The 20,443-nt window shown below is 41.4% G+C and overlaps 1 protein-coding gene across 10 annotated transcripts in view; it reads left to right on the forward strand.

Annotated features, from left to right (window-relative positions):
• PAM (peptidylglycine alpha-amidating monooxygenase) overlaps positions 1-20,443 on the forward strand; it is a 161,751-nt gene that overhangs the window by 50,447 nt on the left and 90,861 nt on the right. For all 10 annotated transcript variants that reach the window (XM_077347714.1, XM_077347718.1, XM_077347717.1 and 7 more), the window contains exons 4-5: positions 7,405-7,462; positions 17,384-17,471. In XM_077347714.1, coding sequence (XP_077203829.1) covers positions 7,405-7,462; positions 17,384-17,471 — 146 coding nt within the window. The remainder of the gene's footprint in view (positions 1-7,404; positions 7,463-17,383; positions 17,472-20,443) is intronic.

Genomic DNA, 20,443 nt, shown 5'->3' on the forward strand with positions numbered 1-20,443 from the left:
CAAAACCAGAGTCCAGGGCATCTTTAAGACCAACAAAGATTTAATCAAGGTGTGAGCATTCAAGTGCAAGCACTCAGCTCACGCCTTGAATAAATCTTTGTTGGTCTTAAATGAGCCCTGGACTCTGATTTTGTTTTGTTGTGCTGCTTCAGACCAACACGGCTACCCACTTGAATCTTTCAGATTTTAGTTAGTAGGAGAACATAAGTTTGGATCCAGCCCATTTTTGGTAAATGTTCTTTCCTGATTGCTTCATGCTTGCAGTTTGTTAGAATTATATCTTGGACTGAACTTTTAATATTTCTTGATGTTTGAAACAGTGAAAGCACATCTTTTGATTCTAAGTTCGTATTTGAGCTTAGTGGTAGACTGGATGGGGCAAAACAAACTCATGCTTAGCCAGGAAAGATAAAAGTTCTCTTGGCTGGACATGTGATTGACCTGGGGAAAGAATTTTCTTTTATTGATTTGGTTTGGTTTCTCCCTGAAAATCCATGTGTGCAGAATGACACTTTCTGGATTGTCTGCTGCTACAGCATGATCAAGTTTCAGTGCTTGTCAGGCATGCGTTTAATCATCTTTGGTTAATCATCTTGCGTTACACCTCTTCGTGGACATAAATGGACTTTCTAGTTTTTCTAAATGGGGCCATCTTTGAAACATGTTTGGAAACGGGGGGAAAGGTCTTGCAAACACATGGGAAGAGTGACAGAAATTGTATGGGTTGCCGGCATCTAAAATATGAGCCAGTATTATGATCATGGAGCCAAAAGAGTGCTAAGCATTGTTCTGGACAAAAATTCATAGACATCCTTTATACCTTGTTCTTCCCGCAACTGGAATATTGTGTTGATGTAAGGTACAGTCACTTCTGGCAAGACAAAGGATTGGGGGGGGGGGCTAATATTACATCATCTTTATTCATCCCCTGCCCCCGGATGAACATAATGCCCCGGATGAACATAATGCTGAGAAGTGGCTATACAGCATTTGCTAAAACTGACTCTGAAAGCTCTGTCTTGTCATCTTGGCATGCTACATGTTGGAGCAGATGATATATATATATGAAAACAGTACGCATGTATAAAATCAACAATTCAGGATTTGGATGAGGATATTCGTTGGAGGATTAAATTAGCTGAATCAAATATGTAATTCTTTGTTTAAAAAACTGAGCAATACATTTCTTAGCATTTTAAATGTTTTTTCTTCTTTTAGTTAATGTAATGCTCCTTCGATCTACTGTTAAGTGATGAACATTTTCCTTCTTTCTGCCTTATGTTTCCTGATGAATATCTTCATTATGTTAGGATTGTTCAATTGCATAAGCATTTTGGATGGACATGGATTATATACCTTGCTTTCAATGAAGAGAGTGGAGAAACTTTTCCACAGACCTTGAGGTTGAGGTTCCTTCAGAATGATACTTTTATTACTTTTACACACATGATACCAATTTTATTGAATGTCCACCAAATAAAATCATAGAAAGCATATTTTCTTCCCTCTAGTTCTATACAAAGTAATAAAGTTGCTATGAAAGCACAATTTTGTGTGATTACTCTTAACCATATTTTTAAAAATGAAATGGAAAAGGGAGTGGTTGAAGAAGAAAAGGGAGGGGGTCCAGGTATAAGGGGTCTGTTGGAAGGGAAAGGGGGCACATCAAAGAGGAAAGGTCCTGGTTATACTCCTTTGCCCAGAACCCACACAATCCTGAAACTAACCCAGCTGACAGTATCTCAGAGATAGAATCATAGACCTGTTTCCTGATTCTGTCTTCTGTTATGTTTGCTACCCCTCCTAGTTTAGTATCATCTTGAAATTTAATAATGGTGAGACAAAGGGCTGCCTTTTGTCTTTGTCTTTCTCCTGAAGAAAACTTGTCTCTCCTGATCTCTGCTGGCATTCTTCTGCATGCTAAAAAGTAGTTTTCATAGAAGGCCCTTTGCAGGTTATGCTGCCACAATAATTGATATATCTTTAGTGATGATAAAGTTAGTAGCTGCCTTGTTGGCCATTAGCCCTGGTTTTTATTTAAAATGTTGATTGGTATGTTGTAACTTGCGATACTTGTAACTCAAAGGATCCAGTAGTTGAATGGAAGAGTAGGAGATAAATGTTTTAAATAAACACACTGTCTGGAATTCAACCACTGTAATTACTTTCTGTCCCTTTTGAATGTCAGCTGATGTTACTGATGCTTAAATTTAACTTAAAAACAAGAGATCTTAAAAGGCTTGGATTTTTGAAATAATTCCAGCTTGCAACCATTAAAGTGGCTCAGAGACTTATAAAACAAGAGCTGCAGCTGGTACACTTCTTCTGTTTCATGGCAACAACCATCTTCAGGGGCTACGAAAGTAACTGCCGTCAGTGCAGGATTGTCATGTTTCAATTTACACTGAAGACAATTACAAATCATGCATAGTCTTGTCATCTCTTACGTTGCCTATTTCTATGAGCTATGTTATCTTGATTAACTTTCATTAATGTTAATTTGAATGAGGAACATGCTGCCACTATTATGGATTTCCAGTGTTTATGATCCTGTGGCCAAAGTGGACTACTTAATTATGTTTAATATTGCATAAGGAGAAAGGTTTGAGTAGGAGAGAATGTATGATTTGGGAAGATGTGCTTAACCAGGGAGTACTGTTGTTGTTGTTAGGTGCAAAGTCGTGTCCGACCCATCGTGACCCCATGGACAATGATCCTCCAGGCCCTCCTGTCCTCCACCATTACTCAGAGTCCATTTAGGTTTGCACCTACTGCTTCAGTGACTCCATCCAGCCACCTCATTCTCTGTCGTCCCCTTCTTTTTTTGCCCTCGGTTGCTCCCAGCATTAGGCTCTTCTCCAGGGAGTCCTTCCTTCTCATGAGGTGGCCAAAGTATTTGAGTTTCATCTTCAGGATCTGGCCTTCTAAAGAGCAGTCAGGGCTGATCTCCTCTAGGACTGACCAGTTTGTTCGCCTTGCAGTCCAAGGGACTCGCAAGAGTCTTCTCCAGCACCAGAGTTCAAAAGCCTCAATTCTTTGACACTCAGCCTTCCTTATGGTCCAACTTTCGCAGCCAAACATTGCAACTGGGAATACCATAGCCTTGACTAAACGCACTTTTGTTGGCAGGGTGATGTCTCTGCTTTTTAGGATGCTGTCTAGATTTGCCATAGCTTTCCTCCCCAGGAGCAATCGTCTTTTAATTTCTTTGCTGCAGTCCCCATCTGCAGTGATCTTGGAGCCCAGGAAAATAAAATCTGTCACTATCTCCATTTCTTCCCCAACTATTTGCCAGGAACTGAGAGGGCCGGATGCCATGATCTTTGTTTTCTTGATATTGAGTTTCAAGCCAACTTTTGCACTCTCCTCCTTCACCCGCATCAACAGGCTCTTTAGTTCCTCTTCACTTTCTGCCATTAAAATGGTATCATCTGCATATCTGAGGTTGTTGATATTTCTCCCTGCAATCTTGATCCCAATTTGTGACTCCTCTAATCCCGCCTTTCTCATGATGTACTCCGCATACAAGTTAAATAGGCAAGGCGACAGTATACAGCCTTGCCGAACTCCCTTCTCAATTTTGAACCAATCAGTGATTCCATGTTCAGTTCTCACTGTTGCTTCTTGACCTGCATATAAATTTCTCAAGAGACAAATAAGATGCTCTGGTATTCCCATCTCTTTAAGAACTTGCCACAATTTGTTGTGCTCCACACACAATCAAAGGCTTTAGCATAGTCAATGAAGCAGAAGTAGATGTTCTTCTGGAACTCCCTAGCTTTCTCCATGATCCAGCGTATGTTGGCAATTTGATCTCTAGTTCCTCTGCCTCTTCGAAATCCTGCCTGTACTTCTGGAAGTTCTCGGTCCACATATTGCTGGAGCCTAGCTTGTAGGATTTTGAGCATAACTTTGCTAGCATGAGAAATGAGTGCAATAGTGCGGTAGTTTGAACATTCTTTGGCATTGCCCTTCTTTGGGATTGGAATGTAAACTGACCTTTTCCAATCCTGTGGCCATTGTTGAGTTTTCCAAATTTGCTGGCATATTGAGTGTAGCACTTTTACTGCATCATCCTTTAAGATTTTGAATAGTTCAACTGGAATGCTGTCACCTCCACTAGCTTTATTGTTGCTCAGACTTCCTAAGGCCCATTTGACTTCACATTCCAGGATGTCTGGCTCCAGGTCAGTAACTACCCCATTGTGGTCATCAGGGATGTTATTGAGTGTATAGAACTTCTCCATCTTTGGCTGCAGAGCACATAGTCAATCTGATTTCTGTGTTGACCGTCTGGTGATGCCCATGTGTAGAGTTTTCTCTTGGGTTGTTGGAAAAGAGTGTTTGCTATGACCATTGTATTCTCTTGACAAAATTCTACCAGCCTGTGCCCTGCTTCATTTTGTACTCCAAGGCCAAACCTGCCTGTTATCCCGGTTATCTTTTGGCTTCCTACTTTAGCATTCCAATCCCCCATGATGATAAGCACATCATTTTTTGGCGTTGCTTCTAGAAGGTGTTGTAGGGCTTCATAGAACTGATCAACTTCATCCTCTTCAGCAGCAGTGGTTGGGGCATAGACCTGGATCACTGTGATGTTGAATGGTTTGCCTTGGATTCGAACTGAGATCATTCTGTCATTTTGGGGATTGTATCCCAAGACTGCTTTTCCTACTCTCTTATTGATTATGAAGGCTACTCCATTTCATCTGCGAGATTCTTGTCCACAGTAGTATACCTGATGGTCATCTGAATTAAATTCACCCATTCATGTCCATTTTAGTTCACTGATTCCTAAAATGTCAATGATCAGTCTTGTCATTTCTTGTTTAACCATTTCCAGCTTGCCTTGATTCATGGATCTGACATTCCAGGTTCCTATGGAATAAAAATCTTTACAGCATCGCACTGTCTTTTCTCTACCAGTTACTTCCACAACTGAGCGTCCTTTCAGCTTTGGCCCAGTCGCTTCATTCATTCTGGCGCTACTCGTACTAGCCGTCTGCTCATCCCCAGTAGCATATTGGATACCTTCCGACCTGAGGGGCTTATAGAGTTTTCATGGCAAAGATACTGGAGTGGTTTGCCATTTCCTTCTCCAGTGGATCACCTTTTGTCAGAGCTCTCAGCTATGACCTGTCCGTCTTGGGTGGCCCTGCACGGCATAGCTCATAGCTTCACGGAACTACGCAAGTGCCCTTGCCGCGGCAAGGCAGCGATCTTTGAAGGGGGTAGGGAGTACTATTGATTTGCAAATGTGTTTCCCCAGAAGCTTTCAGCTGCAGATGATTTTTAAAAAGGTTTTGAAGTGCATTTAGGGCACAATCCAGAATGCTCTGGGCTTATTTCCATTTTCTGATAGGACTCACACAACTGTAACATGGTGACCCTTATTCCAGTGCCAAGAAGTAGGTCAGCAGGATACTGTGGTCAGTACTGAAAGCTACTGAGAGATCCAGTAGAATTTGCAGGGTCACATCCCCCCTGTCTAGTTATCTGTATATGTAATCAACCAAGGAGACAAAAGCAGCCTATATTCCAAACTCCAGCACTGATTGAAAAGACAGATTGAAAAGGTTCCAGAAAAGGTTCTGTTTCTCCAAGAGCCTTTGGAACTGAGAAGCAACTACCCCGTTCAAACCCTTGGCCCAGTATATAAGATTGGCTGGAAGTTCTCTAACTTAGTAATGTGTCCCCCCCCCTCTCTTTTGTTTGTTTTGCTGTAAAGTTACAGCTCACTTATGGATCCTGTAGGATTTTTAAGGCAATGGAGGTGCTTAAGGTGTGCATAAGTGATTTGCCATTGCCTGCCTTTCCATAGTGACTTTGGACTTCCTTGGTGGTCGCCTATCCAAACAGTAACTCAGGGGTAGTCAAACTGCGTTCGCTGGCAGGGGCTCATGGGAATTGTAGTCCATGGACACCTGGAGGGCCGCAGTTTGATTACCCCTGCAGTAACTAGAGCCAACCCTCCTTAGCTTCTGGGATCAGACAGGATTGAGCTAGTGTGGACTATGCATAATATATCCAATCAGTGACTTTTTGAGCAAGGGTGGAACTACCCTGCCCTTAAGGAAGCATTTACTAGTCCGCTTAGCCACTCAGCCAGCTCCCCTTGGGAAGCTTTTATCAGTCAGGATGTCAAGGGTCAAGAATACAGATGGTAGGTCTCACCTGCCCAAGGATCATTTTTATATCCTCTGGCTCCACAAGCTGAAAGGTATCCCTCTATATAAATTGGAGGAGAAGCAGATAACAATGCCTCATCATCTGAATTGGCCTAAGTTCACCCAGTAAAAGATCTGCCTCCCAGGATATATATGGTGTATGCCCTGGTTACCTGAAAATTGGATTACTGCAATGTGCTCTACATGGGACTGCCCCTGAGAAGTGTTTGGCAACTTCATCAGGTACAGAACACTAGAGATATTGTATGACTAGAGTGTATTGTATGGATAATGTCACTTCGATCTTGTCCCGTCTACGTTGGCTCCCAGTCTGTTTCCAGGTATAATTCAAGGTGCTGGTTTTGACCTTTAAAGCACTATATAGTTTGGGACCAACATACCTGAAGGACTACCTACTCCCTTATGAACCTACCCAACAACTGTGATCATCTGTAAAGGCCCTGATTTGGTGGCTTGTCTTCTGAGCTTAAGTGGTTGGAATCAGGAAGAGGGCCTTCTTGGTTGTAGCATCAAAAAATTTGGAATTCTCTCCCCAGAAAGACTTAGCTGTCCTCTTCTGTCAGTGGCTGAAGCCTTTTTGTTTAATTTGGCATTCCCTCAGTCATCCCTCCTCCTTTAGCAGTATTTTATTGCTGTTTGTATATCTTTGAACATATTATAACACAGTTTAACATTGTTTTAGTGATGTCTGTGCATTTTTGGGGGGGAGGAGTTGTTTTTAGTGGTTTTAACATATGAGTGTGTTGTGTATGTTTTAATGGGTTAGCTGCCTTGCTGGATTTTGTCATGGCAGAAAGGCAGGATATAAATTATGTGAAAGTAAATAGATAAATTTGGGGATTTGAATCCAGGACTCCCCAATTCCCCGTCAGAAGCGATGCTAGCTGTCCTATTGAACTTTCCTTTATAGAGCAAAATTTACTGGGTGTAAATTTTACCACTGTTATCCTGGTGAATTGTGGACATGAAAGCACTTTCAGAAGTGTCTAATAACACATTTATTTCATATAGTATCTAATAACAAATTTATTTCATAAAGATGGAACTTAGTATTTTTGGCTTCTTGTTGCTGTCCCTCCCACCCCCCAAGGCAGAACTCATAAAATACGTATGTATGGTGTGCTGTTTCTCAGTGTAACTTGACATTTTGTCATTTTGAAAAATAAATGTCTAATATTTTTCCCTGTTTTGTTCTTGTTTCCCCCCGCTCTGGTAGTCTGATACCTACTTCTGCATGTCTCTGCGATTGCCAGTGGAGGAGGAAGCATATGTAGGTGAGTATTACCCAAATGTCAAGAAAATCCTAGTCAGAGAAATCAGTCATGGCTTCTGTTGCTTCACTTATAATGCATTCATCATGCCGAATGCAGAAGCAAAGCAGAGGGAACCACTTTAGGTGGGGATAACAAACTGTATCTGGAGACACTCATGAGTAATAGTACTTAAGGAGCTTTGTGTAGATGCCTTTGGCAGCTGGGCCCAAGCGCTCCCATTTGTAAAGTATTGGCTTTCTGTCTGTGGCTGGATACTTAATTCCACTCCATTGCACAAGCTGTTTATTTACCTGCTGGTTCAGGCTGTAAATCTCTTTGCACTTACAATAAGCAATAGGCACAGTAAGATCTTACCTGTCTGCAAAATATACTTGCTTAGTATTGAAGCATGAGTGAGATGACAGATAAATGACAGACTGTACCACAGCAGCGTATCAATGTTTAATTTAAGTAACTAGGCCAGTAAAGAAAGCGCCATCTGTTAAGCATATACTCAAAATGCTCTCTTGATTTTTTTTTAATTCCATTTTGCCCACAAACATTTGGCTTTGCTAGTAAGGCTGTAAATAACGGAAAGGAAATCTATGAGGAATATCTAGAAAAAGGTCACGTATTTCAAGAGACGTTTTTGAGGTACTGTTAAGTACATGTATGGGTGCAATGTAAAGTTTGTCTCCCTTGTTAAATAGGAAGGAAAGCTGTTATCTTCGCATAGTACTCTCATCGCCAGTAGATTGAAGAAGGGAGAGTAGGGTTTTTCAAAGGATGACTCACTTCTCTTTAACGAGCTCAACTTCAGGACCTTATGGTTATATTACATTTTTGTAATTACACTAGCATGTGCTGGGTTAGAGGACACAGGTTTCCTTTGTATTTTTACTGTCCCCCGTAAAAGGAAAGGTGTGGTTTGGTTAACATGATGTACAACACTTTAAATTCTCCTTATTGTGTCACCTCGTTATCTCTTGGGCATGCACCTGGTGTGGCCCCTTGGAGCTTGGATGGTTAAAGACAGCCATGCCGGAAGTGACATACGACTGGGAGAGTGGGGCCTGTTCCCGCAAGCAGGGAGTAAAAAATCACTGGCACGGGCAGGTTTTAGGAAGCAGAGGTGGGGTTGGAGGTGTGGGCAGCCAGCACAGAGGATGCCTGGAAGCAGAGGCAAAGCTCAGGGGGGTGGGGCAGCTTCATAAGAACATATGCTCAAGACTTTTAGATGGAGCAGAAGGATGAGTGGGGCCTGGGAGGCCAAGGGAATGCCCTTGGGGAAGGGAGCTGGACCATGGAAGTTGGGAAGGAACTAGAGGACAGAGGCTAGGTGGTGCAAAATGCCGGACCCAGCAGCAGTAGCAGGGGTTGCTAGGGCTGTCCAGGAAACAAGTTGGAGGCTCGACACTTGAGAGACTAGATAGGGTGACATAGATGTGAACTGCACTCAGTGGGAGAGCACGGAGGTGTAGAAGGGTAAACTCATTAAGCAAGCCTGATAGGACTTTGTAATCAGTGTTAAAGCCCTTCTTCTCTTCCGCTTAACACATGAATGTGAGTCAGGCAACACTGAGAGTGGTGGCTTTTGAACCATATTTCACAATGTGGGCTCCATATTAGATATTCTTACATACAATACATATTATTTGGAACTTTACTTTCTAGATTTTTTTACTGCCTAGCAAGCCCTAATATTTTATTATTATAATAACTATTTGGATTTTTTATTTTTTGGGGCAGCTCCTAACCTGTAGTTGTATCTAATCAAAAGTAGATTTTTTTTCAGGGATTATGTAAGGCTAATTCAACAATGAAAAGTGTTTGCTCCTGGGAGAAAATGAACAAATGTCTGAAAGGAGAGAGAGAGAGAGAGAGAGAGAGAGAGAGAGAGTTGTGCTGCACAGTAGTGTCTCTGGTGGCTGAAATACAATTGCTTTCTAAATTAAAGTTCACCGTACTTCAGTCTTATAGCTGGTAAGGTTTCCTTTAGAAAGGTAAGAGCAGAAATTCTGTATAAGTGCAAGCCATATGCATCCTGATTAGTAGGAGATGAGGAATGACTCATCCAGAGTGACAGGTAGCTTGCCTTGCCTTTATTTAGTTCTGCTGTCTCGTGTATCTACAGTAATTGAATATCCAGTCCTACCTGATGCAGAGATGGAACAGAATTACTCACGTACAGCAGAAGCTGATTGGAAGCATAGCCTGCTAGAGCCAGGGAATCATGTAGTGCTTGATAGTGGGCAGGACTGCCGAGGGCCACCACACACTTCCATACAAACTGTGGTCTCCCCTCGCACCAGCCTGAACAGCTTCTTAAGAACACATCACGTAATTTGTGGCTGCATGGGCTCCTGGGCAGGTGGATCTGTGAGTGGAACATTTGTGCTTGTAGGAGTCTTAAATTATCTAATGACTGTGTTCCTTGTGGCACACAGGTAGTTCTGTCATGGTACCCAGTTTGGGAATTATTGCTGTACATATTTCGTTGTACATATTTTGTTGTCTTTTCCACTAGAATCTCTTGAAATAATTACATATATAGCATTTAAGCAACTGTTTTAGGACTTCTGTTAACTAAAATTTTGCAGTGATGACTGAGGGAGGTGGTGCGGGATCAGATTTGTGACGACAGCTGTCCCATGAGATTGCCAAGAGTCGGACACGACTGAATAGCTGGCAACAACAACAACTGCATGTTTGTGAGCTGCTATTTACTTAATCTAGATGAACTGCCTTAAGTAGCAATCCTCCTTGGCATGATTTATGTATAGGAGAGGGAACGTGGCATGGTATGGCCCAATCTCAACAGATCTTGGAAGCAGCATTGGTACTTGGATGGGATATAACCCAAAAAGACTCTGCAGAGGAAAGCAGTGATAAACACTTAAGGTCACCATAAATTAGTTGTGACTGCTTGCCAGCACATACATTCACACTGTTATTATGATCTAGTTAGGATTTAGCAGGCAGGCTCTTTTAAGGCAATGGGTGTTCTTCCTCTTTTTCTGAATTTCTCAGTACATCAAATTAAAAGGAGGAGACCAGAGTTTGCATCCCAGTATGTACCTAGTGATGAATACGCAGAGGATGCTGGCAATAAAAAAATTCAGCTTGTTTGGGGGGGGGGGTGTTCTTGTTTGGAATCTTTTCAGTCGTTTGATCAAAACCCAGAAACCATAAAGAATTAAAGGAGTTTTCAGAATATTGCAATGCTGCACAACCTGTTTGGCAAAGCACAGTGACTTTTACATGCACATTGGTATGAACTAGGCCAGGAAGTTTTGCAGAGCTACAAGGAAGCAAACATCCATGAAAATTAATGGCATTTATTTATCACTAAACATTTGTGTGACCTGGAATAAAAGTATATACTACACATGACAATATTTTTAAAACAGTGAAAGAGGAAATTTAGAGTGAAACAGTGAAAGAGGAAATTTAGAGTGAAACAGTGAGGAAATTTACAGTGAAAGAGGAAATTTAGAGGCAGCTTGATTGCTGACTAATAAATGCTACGCATATTTTTTCTGTCAATAAGAAGCTTCTTTTTGGGGAGAGGATGGAGCCTGACTGTAAAGTTGCTTCATCTCATGTGTCAGTTTTTCACAGAGCTGTAACTTCCTCAGATATTCCTGACTTCAGGTTTGAATGTGTGAAATATTTTCATTGATGTCAGACATTGTCACCTACTTAAAAAATATATAGGCTGAATGTCACAGCGAGACACTATAAATATTTTCACTGGCACCATGAGTTTGGAATGTCAAAGAGTTAATAGTGCATAGTGCAGGGGGTTGGACTAGATGACCCATGAGGTCCCTTCCAACTCTATTATTCTATGAGTCTGTGATTCTATAAATAGCTGCAATGTGGTTTTCGTCTATAGCGTTGTTCACAAAAATATTTAGAAGGTTCAGCACTTGAAGACTCCGGAGTTTATTTTGTTTTACATTGTTAAAACACACAGTTTTGTGTATAGCAATTGGTGTCCCACTTCTAGAAATGCTGGCAGGAAATCACAGCTCTTATGATTCAGGATAAGGGGAAGGGCTTCCTGTAGCCTTCTATGTAACATTCTGTCAACCTTTTCCTTTCCTGTGGCCCACTATATGATTGTGTGCCGATGTGGCTTTACACATTTAACATTTTGATCTTGGGCCATAATGTCTAAATGGAAGCAGTGTGCTACTCTGTAGAATCCTTTAAAAGTATATTTATAAAATTTTGTTCCTGTTCACCACACACATGCAGTAGGATTTAATGTGTCTGAAGTATTTAAGATTGAAGTGAATGTAATATTTTCCTTTCATGATTCAGAAAAAAAATATTTCTCCATCTAGCCTTTAAACTATTTTATCGTTTTGTAAGGGCAGATAGCACAGTTAGAAAGATATTTTCTGTATTGTACAAGATCTGATTCAAGCTGCACTTTACTGTTGAACTTTGCTGATAGTTAAAGGGGATGCTACTGTCACTTGGAAGAACTGTGTCTGACAGCAAGCCACTCAGCCAGGAAATTTATCTGTCATTCTCCTTCCCTTATTTTCACGCATATGGTTGACCAGTAAATAAATGTATTTTTTCCCTTACTGACTGATGGTAAGACCCTATTTGTCAAATATTTTCATATGAACAATATTGGGTATATTACCATCTGAAATGTGGATGGAAATAAAATGATGTATTGCTTTCTTATTATTTCTTTACTCGACTCCACAATTGTTATTATAGAAAAATCTTTATTGCTTGATAATATCACCTTTTTTGAACAAAGCTCATCTTGGGTAAGGAGCATATTTTATATTTAATGATTTATTCTGTTTTTTAACTTAATGAAATGATAGTGGTTGGTTGACCTGTTGTACTCCATTTAAAGAAAAATAGGGCTAAAATGAATAAAAATGTAAGCTGGGCATCTTGAGAACAGCTGAAGGAAAAGTAGACTTGCTGTTTGAATAGTTAAATTATAAATACAAAGGAGTATGACATTGATAGCTTACAGAGAGCCCTGCATTAGAAAAGATGCTGTGCATTAGAAAAGATTACCAGTCCTGAGTTCTAAATATAAATACTAAGCCATCAATGTACTCTTAAGCAATCTTGTTTAAAATGAAAATCTTAATGGATCAACTAATAGCACTGTTTCAAAAGGAACCAAAGAAAACCAAATATTCTTCAGTTTAATATGCCTGAAGGCTTGAGATAATGTTCTGGGGACCATACCACGAGCCGAGAAGGGCTAGAACAACTAAATGTAGTTAAATATTGATATTTTACCAGTATTCCCTAGCATTCCCTATAGTATAGTATTCCCTAGCTACGTTATAGTGAATATGACTTTGTTTGAAAGTAGAACAAAGTCCAGTTGCACCTTTCAGACCAACAAAGTTTTATTGATGGTGTAAGCTTTGGTGTGTACGCACACCTTTTCAGATACATTGAAATGAAAGTTGCCAGCAACAGATTAGCATACAGCACAATAAAGTTGTTTGACAGGTGCGAGGACCAAACTGGAATAAAAAACTCAGTTTATCCAGTCAACATTTGTTTGGGTTTAATTCTGGAGGAAAATAATGAAGAAGAGAAGAGCTGGTGTGTTTTGTACCCTACTTTTTAGTAACCGAAGGAGTGGGGGGGGTCACTTGGTCATGGAATTGGGATCACTGCAGGTAGGCAGGTAGTTGTGAGTTCCTGCATTGTGTAGGGGGTTGGATTAGATGACCCTGGGGGGTACCTTCCAACTCTTTGATTCTATGAGTCTCAGTGGCTTCCAATCACCTACCCTTGCTCTCCCTACAACAGACACCCTATTATGCACATGAGACTGAGAGTGATCTAAGAGAACTGTGACTGACCCAAGGTCACCCATCTGGCTGCATGTGAAGGAGTGGGAAATCAAATCCAGTTCTCCAGATAAGAGGCCTCCAGTTTTAAACACTACACCAAGCTGGCTCTCATGAAGGCAAAAAGTATATTAGAATTGATGAGCAGATGTGCCTTTTTCATTTTGTAATGCTGGGAGTAATAAACTGAGACCCTGCTAATACACTCAGTCTGTCTTTACTCACACATGGAGGCAACCATACAGGCCTGAGTCAGTCTGCTGGAAGGGTAGTATATAAATTAAATAAATAAATCCCCTTCTTTGAGGCAGGGCAGTTGGCTATGCAGTGTATTTCCATTGTCTGCTTACCAGAGATATACATTTAAATTATACTAAGTAAATGACATTGCATCACAATCTGCTGTTCTACTCTTTTATCATACCGCATAAAACCATGACCATATTTCCAACAATGTGCCAGTCCTCTGATTGGTTCTTGGGGGGATAGCCCTCCCACTGATGGCCATTCAGAGGCCTGGAACACTCTCTCCCTTCCCTCTGATTGTTCCTTAATGTGAGAGCCCTCCCCAGAGGACCAATAAGAGGGCTGGAACATTGTCAGAATTATGGTAACCATTTTATGAGGTAGGCCAACCACAGACCATGTGTGGAAAGCTAGTCTCGTCCTTTGGAGAGACCTTGCACCTCAAGCTGATCTCACGCCTGCCAAGCTGGAAAGTGCAACTGCCTTCACCGGCTCATTGCCATTGAAGTGGGTGGCCTAGCCCGCCACGGGGGCCCGCCACTTTTGCTGGCCTTCTCATTTCTGCCAGAGATCAAATAGAGGATGTATACCCCTTCTGGGGGATTGGTGAATAAAGTTAGCATATATGGTGAGATAAGAAGCCAATATCCCTTTTAAGTCCTGAGGGTTCCATTGTTCTAGGTAGGAAAAACCATCTACACTAATATAGGATGGGGGAGACTTGTCTTGGCAATAGTATGTGCGAAAAGAATCTAGGAGTCTTAGTAGACCATGCATTGAACATGAATCAGCAGTGTGACTCAGTAGCTAAAAAAGCAAATGGGATTTGGGGCTGTATCAAATGGAGTATCGTGTTCAGATCACGGGAGGTGATGGTACCGCTTTACTCTGCTCTGGTTCGGCTTCACTTGGAGTACTGTGTTCAGTTTTGGGCACCAAAGTTGAAGAGGGATATAAAACTGGAGCATGTCCAGAAGAGGGCAACAAAGATGGTGAGGGGTTCGGAGAACAAGACCAGAACCAACGGGATGAAATTAATTCAAAATAAATTCTGTCTCAACATCTGGAAGAAAGTTCCTGACAGTTGGAGCAGTTTCTCAGTGGAACAGGCTTCCTTGGGAGGTGGTGGGTTCTCCATCTTTGGAAATTTTTAAAAAGAGGCTGGATAGCCATCGGATGGAGAGGCTGATTTTGTGATGATTCAAGGGGGTGGGAGGTTACAGTGAATGAGCGATAGGTTGTGAATGTCCTGCATAGTCGAGGGGGTTGGACTAGAGGTACAACGATGGCTCCCCCCCGGGCCTCTTGTACATCATTGACCTTCTTCTACCCCCCTTAGCAATGGGGTTAGGTAGGGAATCTTTTTTGCTGCTGCCATGTTGTGATGGATTTTAAGTCTTTTAATGGGAGTTTTAATGGGGTTTTTAAGACATTGTGACCCACCACGAGCCACTTAGGGAGTGGCGGGAAATAAATTGAAAAATAAATAAAAATAAAATAAAATAAATAGATGACCCAGGAGGTCCCTTCCAACTCTATTATTCTATGATTCTTTGATTCTATCTATGATTCAAAGCATATTGTTGGCATTTATTGGCATACACAATATTAGAAGATGAAAAGTGAATGAGCCTGAGATGGCATAGTTGACAAAGTTAGGTCCAGTGTTGTCTGAGTGAATGTGGCAACACAGTTGCCATCTGGCTTTATTGCAATGGAGAGTTGTCTCCTTTGGATATAATGTAGGGATTGGGGCATCCTCTTTGGGAGCCCCTAGACGTGGACCCCTTTGATCAATCATTTTGAAATTTGAAGGGGAGTTGGGAAAGGGCCTCCAGAACCCTGAATGTTTGGAGGCTGCAGCTCATATTCCCACCACTACCACAGGCCCTGGGAAAGGCAGGAATTCCAATATTCCCATTATAGTCTATGACGCCATTGACTTCCATGGGCGATGAAGCCGAAGCAACCAAATTGGGCCCTTTGTGCATAAGCCTACTCGTGATCCCACATGGGGTGTCATTCAAAAGCACTATGCATTTATGATTCTATATGCATAGACATTTCAACAGAGAAGTATGATTTTAAAAAAATTAGTGGGCATCAGAGGACCTTTCAACATCATCAGAATATGGAAGAAGGGGATTAGTTGCCTGAATTGATTGACAGGCGGAAGTGCAACACATATAAGGTGTGTTGCTCTCTTCCTCCTCTTCCAGCAGCAGGTGAGGAGGTTAAGGCGTGCAAAAATAAGGCCGACAAAGGCGACACAGCAAAAAGTTGAGGAGGGCCTGGGGGGGCTATATAACATCACACCTTGCCATTTCTCAGGCATGATGCTATTTTTAATAATGTGCGGAAATGCCCTTAGTCACTGATTTTATCTGTTAGAAGTCACAGTGAGTTTCATTTTGCTTACAGTGATCCAAAGAAGTTACAGCACAAGGGTAACATATTGTTTCTTGCATAAAAATGCAATGAAACATCTTCCTCATCTCTGAAATATTTTTCCCCTCTTTCAGTGTGATCTGTGAACCTCTTAGTTAGTGGTCACTATAAAATGATCTTATTGCATGGAACTGTCAAACACTAGCTTTTATTGTGTAACTAAGTCCATCATGTAATGATGTATTATTTATGTATGTATTTATTTATTTATTCATTCATTTTCTCTGATGTTTCTTCATACTGTTAGAGTTAAAAAATAAAAATTTACAGAATACAAAAACTGTTTAGAGTGGTCATCTATTTAACAATCAGCAATACAGAACAAGTCTTCTAAAAAGAAGACAGCTGTGCCAATGCTGATTTACATTTATAGATGCAGATTTATATATAATTACTATGAGTGACATAGAAATGAAACTTGCTAGAGCAGGGTTAGTTAACCTGTGGTCCTCCAGATGTCCATTGACTACAATTCCCATGAGCCCCTGCCAGTAAATGTTGGCAGGGGCTCACGGGAATTGTAGTCCATGGACATCTGGAAGACCACAGGTTAACTACCCCTGTCCTAGAGTACTAGCTAAAGGTATTGGTTCCTTGAGTGACAACTTGCCCCTTAACCTTTGCAGAAATCTTCAGTAAACAAATCCCCCTTCCATTTCAGCAGATTTTACTGCAGAGAAACAGAAGTTGGATGCTTCAGGGGCCAGCCCTCAAAAGAAGACTGTCCTATGGGGAAAAAGGAACATCTGGCTACCTTAGCTTTATTCCTAGAGTTTCAATCTACTATTTAAATAGAACAAAATGTTTGCAGTCCTAAGAATTTGCTCCTTCCTAGATAAATGCTTAGAAGGCTCTCTGGATGGAACTAACCTTGTCTCCCATCTCTCAACAGGGAAAATGAGACACAAAAGAAATTGAGCAACAGTTTCACCTGCAATAGAAACCAAAAATGGTCATTGTGATTCCCATGGGCTACAGTATTAAACATTTAGGATAGGTAGCCCTTTTCATTTACTGCTGCACTGTTTACATAGTAGTTAGTATATAAGGGTAGAAGAAGAAATGTGAATTCACCGTCTTGAAAAATCTCTGTCTGAAAAATGTCTGCGCCTGTTTGGGAGCAAAAAAGAGTGCAAAAACACATCTTAAGATATTCAAACTTCTTCCTTTCCACTACATTTTGATTTATATTCCTGCTGTGTCATCATAATGAGCACAGCAGCCCACAGTATATCTCCATTCACTATAATATGAATAAAAGATGGTAGTGAAGTGTCTTCCTGCATCTTAATGCAGAGCTGTAAAATGGCTTCGTGTTGAATGAAAACAGAGCCAAACTTATTTGGTTTCAGCTCCGACGTTTTACCACATGTGTTTCCTTTTTGTCTTTCAGTTGACTTCAAACCTCATGCTAGCATGGACACTGTACACCATATGCTGCTGTTTGGGTGTAATGAGCCTACTTCAGATGAAGATTACTGGTAAGGAAAATAGGGTGATATTTATGGCAATGGTTTAATTTGCTCTGGGCTGAAAATCTGGGCTGGCAATATTCTGGCAGGAAGAAAGCATTGGGTGTGAATTCTAGGAACTATTAAGGTTTAGAAACCTAAGAACCAGAGTAGGTGTTGAAATATCTCCCATGAGTGTGCTTTGATCCTTTCTTTACAGCTGTTCTCATTTTGTTAGTGAAGGAAGATAGCCTGTGTGTATAAAAGGGGAAGGCAATGAATGTCCATGGAACATTATAATGAAGAAGACAGCTGTTGTTCTTTTTGTAATATCCCCACTTTCCCCTTCCCGAAGGAGTCCCAAAGTGGCTTACAAACACCTTTCCCTTCCTCACCCCGCAACTGACACCCTGTGAGGTAGGTGGGATGAGAATCCTGTAAGAGAACTGCTCTGCAAGAATAGAACTGTGACTAGCCTAAGGTCACCAGCTGGCTGCATGTGGAGGAATGGGGAAACCAACAGATTCGTCAGGTTAGAGTTTGGCACTCTTAACCACTATGCTACACTGGTTCTAGGGGAGGAATAGAAGATGATTAAGAGAAACAGAAGATAGAAGATGATTGGAAGAATAGAAGAATTTCATTTATGTTATTTGTAGTCCACCTTTCTCACTGAGATTCAGAACAGATTGTGCAGTGAGGCAAGATGATCAACAGATATGGGACATCCAGTATACAATACAATAGATAAAGTTTGGATTGCAAAAATCTGGAAACAAGTAGAAATCGAAAAGAGCTGAAACATACTTTAAACCTGACATGTTAAATGATGTTGAAAATGCAGAGCAGGAGCATGCTTAACAGCAATGATGGTACACAGTCCCTATCTTTTAACCAAAGCATCTTTCTGAACCATGTCACTATAGTATAGCCCTACTATCCTTTCCTCCTTAATAATTCAGCCAGGGGAGTCATCCTAATTTTATCAGGCAGGCCATTCCACAAGTGCAGGAGTGAGAAGATAATGGTCTGGGACCCACATATCTGAGGAACCGCCTATCGCCTTATGCTCCTTGCAGGAGCTTGCACTCTGCGGGGACTAATCTGCTGGTGGTTCTTGGCTCCTGGGAGGTTTGTATGGCCTCAACCAGAGCCAGGGTCTTTTTGTTCCTGGCCCCAACCTGGTGAAATGAGCTTCCGGAAGATCTGAGGGCCGTGCAGGAGCTTTTTGCAGTTCTGCAGGGCCTGCAAGAGGGAATCCTTCCACCAGGTTGAGACCAGAATATGGGTGATCTGGGGCCCTCCATCTGTGTATGTATGTGTTTGTGTGTGTGTATCAATAACACCTATGTTCAATCTGATAGGACAGGCACCCTAGTTCCCCCCCCCCGAGGGGCTGGGTTAGGAGGGGCTGAGCAGGAAGGAAGGGGGTAAGAGTTTATTCTGTTGCCAGGTAAATTGTAGTAATTGTGGAGTTTTACCGTTTTTAAAGGTAAAGGTATCCCCTGTGCAAGCACCTAGTCATGTCTGACCCTTGGGGTGACGCCCTCTAGCGTTTTCATGGCAGACTCAATAAGGGGGGGTTTGCCAGTGCCTTCCCCAGTTATTACCGTTTACCCCCCAGCAAGCTGGATACTCATTTTACCGACCTCAGAAGGATGGAAGGCTGAGTCAACAAGAGCCTCTTGTGGCGCAGAATGGTAAGGCAGCAGAAATGCTGTCTGCCCATGAAGTTGGGAGTTCAATCCCAGCAGCTGGCTCAAGGTCGACTCAGCCTTCCATCCTTCCAAGGTCGGTAAAATGAGTACCCAGCTTGCTGGGGGGTACACGGTAATAACTGGGGAAGGCACTGGCAAACCACCCTGTATTGAGTCTGCCCTGAAAACGCTCGAGGCCATCACCCCAAGGGTCAGACATGCTTGCACAGGGGATATCTTTACCTTTACCTTACTGTTTTTAAATTTTACCTGTATGGGGTTTTATTATTTGATGGCAACCCACCGTGAGGTGGCCTCAGTAGTGGCGGGATGTAAATTGAAAAGATAAATAAAAATACATATTTACAGGCAGTGTGAGCACCTATGTGTTTGTCTAGTCATAACTTGTGTTCCCATTTTGGCTTACTTTGTATTAAAGAGCTAGTGTTTGGACTCTTGCCTTAATATGTATTTTTCATATGCTCACAGGTAGCAATGAGTGTATCAGGCCTTCTTTGGTGATTATATGCACTTCTTTGAAAAGGGCCCCAAGAACCAATTGCCTAGAAGTTGAAAATGCAGGTGATATGGTGAAACCAGATGGTGTGGAGGTTCCATTAGTAGAGTCTGTTGTTATGAAACCAGTTTTCCATTATACTTCAGAAATAACTGTCTCCCTCAGAAATTTGAATAGCTCTTTTAGCTGCCCCTTGGCTAGGAGCCTAAGAAGTAAAAGCTAACATTATTTCTTATGGTCTCGCTAAGCTTTTATTGCTTGAACCAGTTTTGAAGATCAGAATGGGTTTAAGACAACTCTTTCCATTCTTTTGTTTCCTGCAAAATAAGCGGATATACTAGTATTGTCTCCAATAGCTTAGTAGATATATATGGAAATCACATACATTTTCATGACCTTGTCAGTGCCTGCAGCTGTTAACACACTGGGATTTGTTCCCTTTATAGATTGACTTGGTGCTTAGTTGAAAATAGGTCTACAAAGAATCAATTTAAAGTTGGAGCAATTAGAAATCTTCTGGATGTACAGAGACAGAAGGAATTTCTTTAGCCCTTCTTCAGTTAATAGATGTAGAGTATATTATTCCTTGAGAGTATAAAAATTCATTGCTGCCAATTTCTCCATTGGTCTCTGGAACCAAAATAAAATGTGCACACGAGGGTTGAAATGTAGTTTCTGCATAACCATCTGTCCTCTAAAAAAGAAAGGGCACATTAAAAAAAGTTCATAGGCTTTACTCCTCAGTTGATAAACACATGTGCAAATGGGCAGTTTGTGTGGCTCGTATG

Source organism: Paroedura picta, chromosome 7 (assembly GCF_049243985.1).
Source record: "Paroedura picta isolate Pp20150507F chromosome 7, Ppicta_v3.0, whole genome shotgun sequence".
NCBI lineage: Eukaryota > Metazoa > Chordata > Lepidosauria > Squamata > Gekkonidae > Paroedura > Paroedura picta.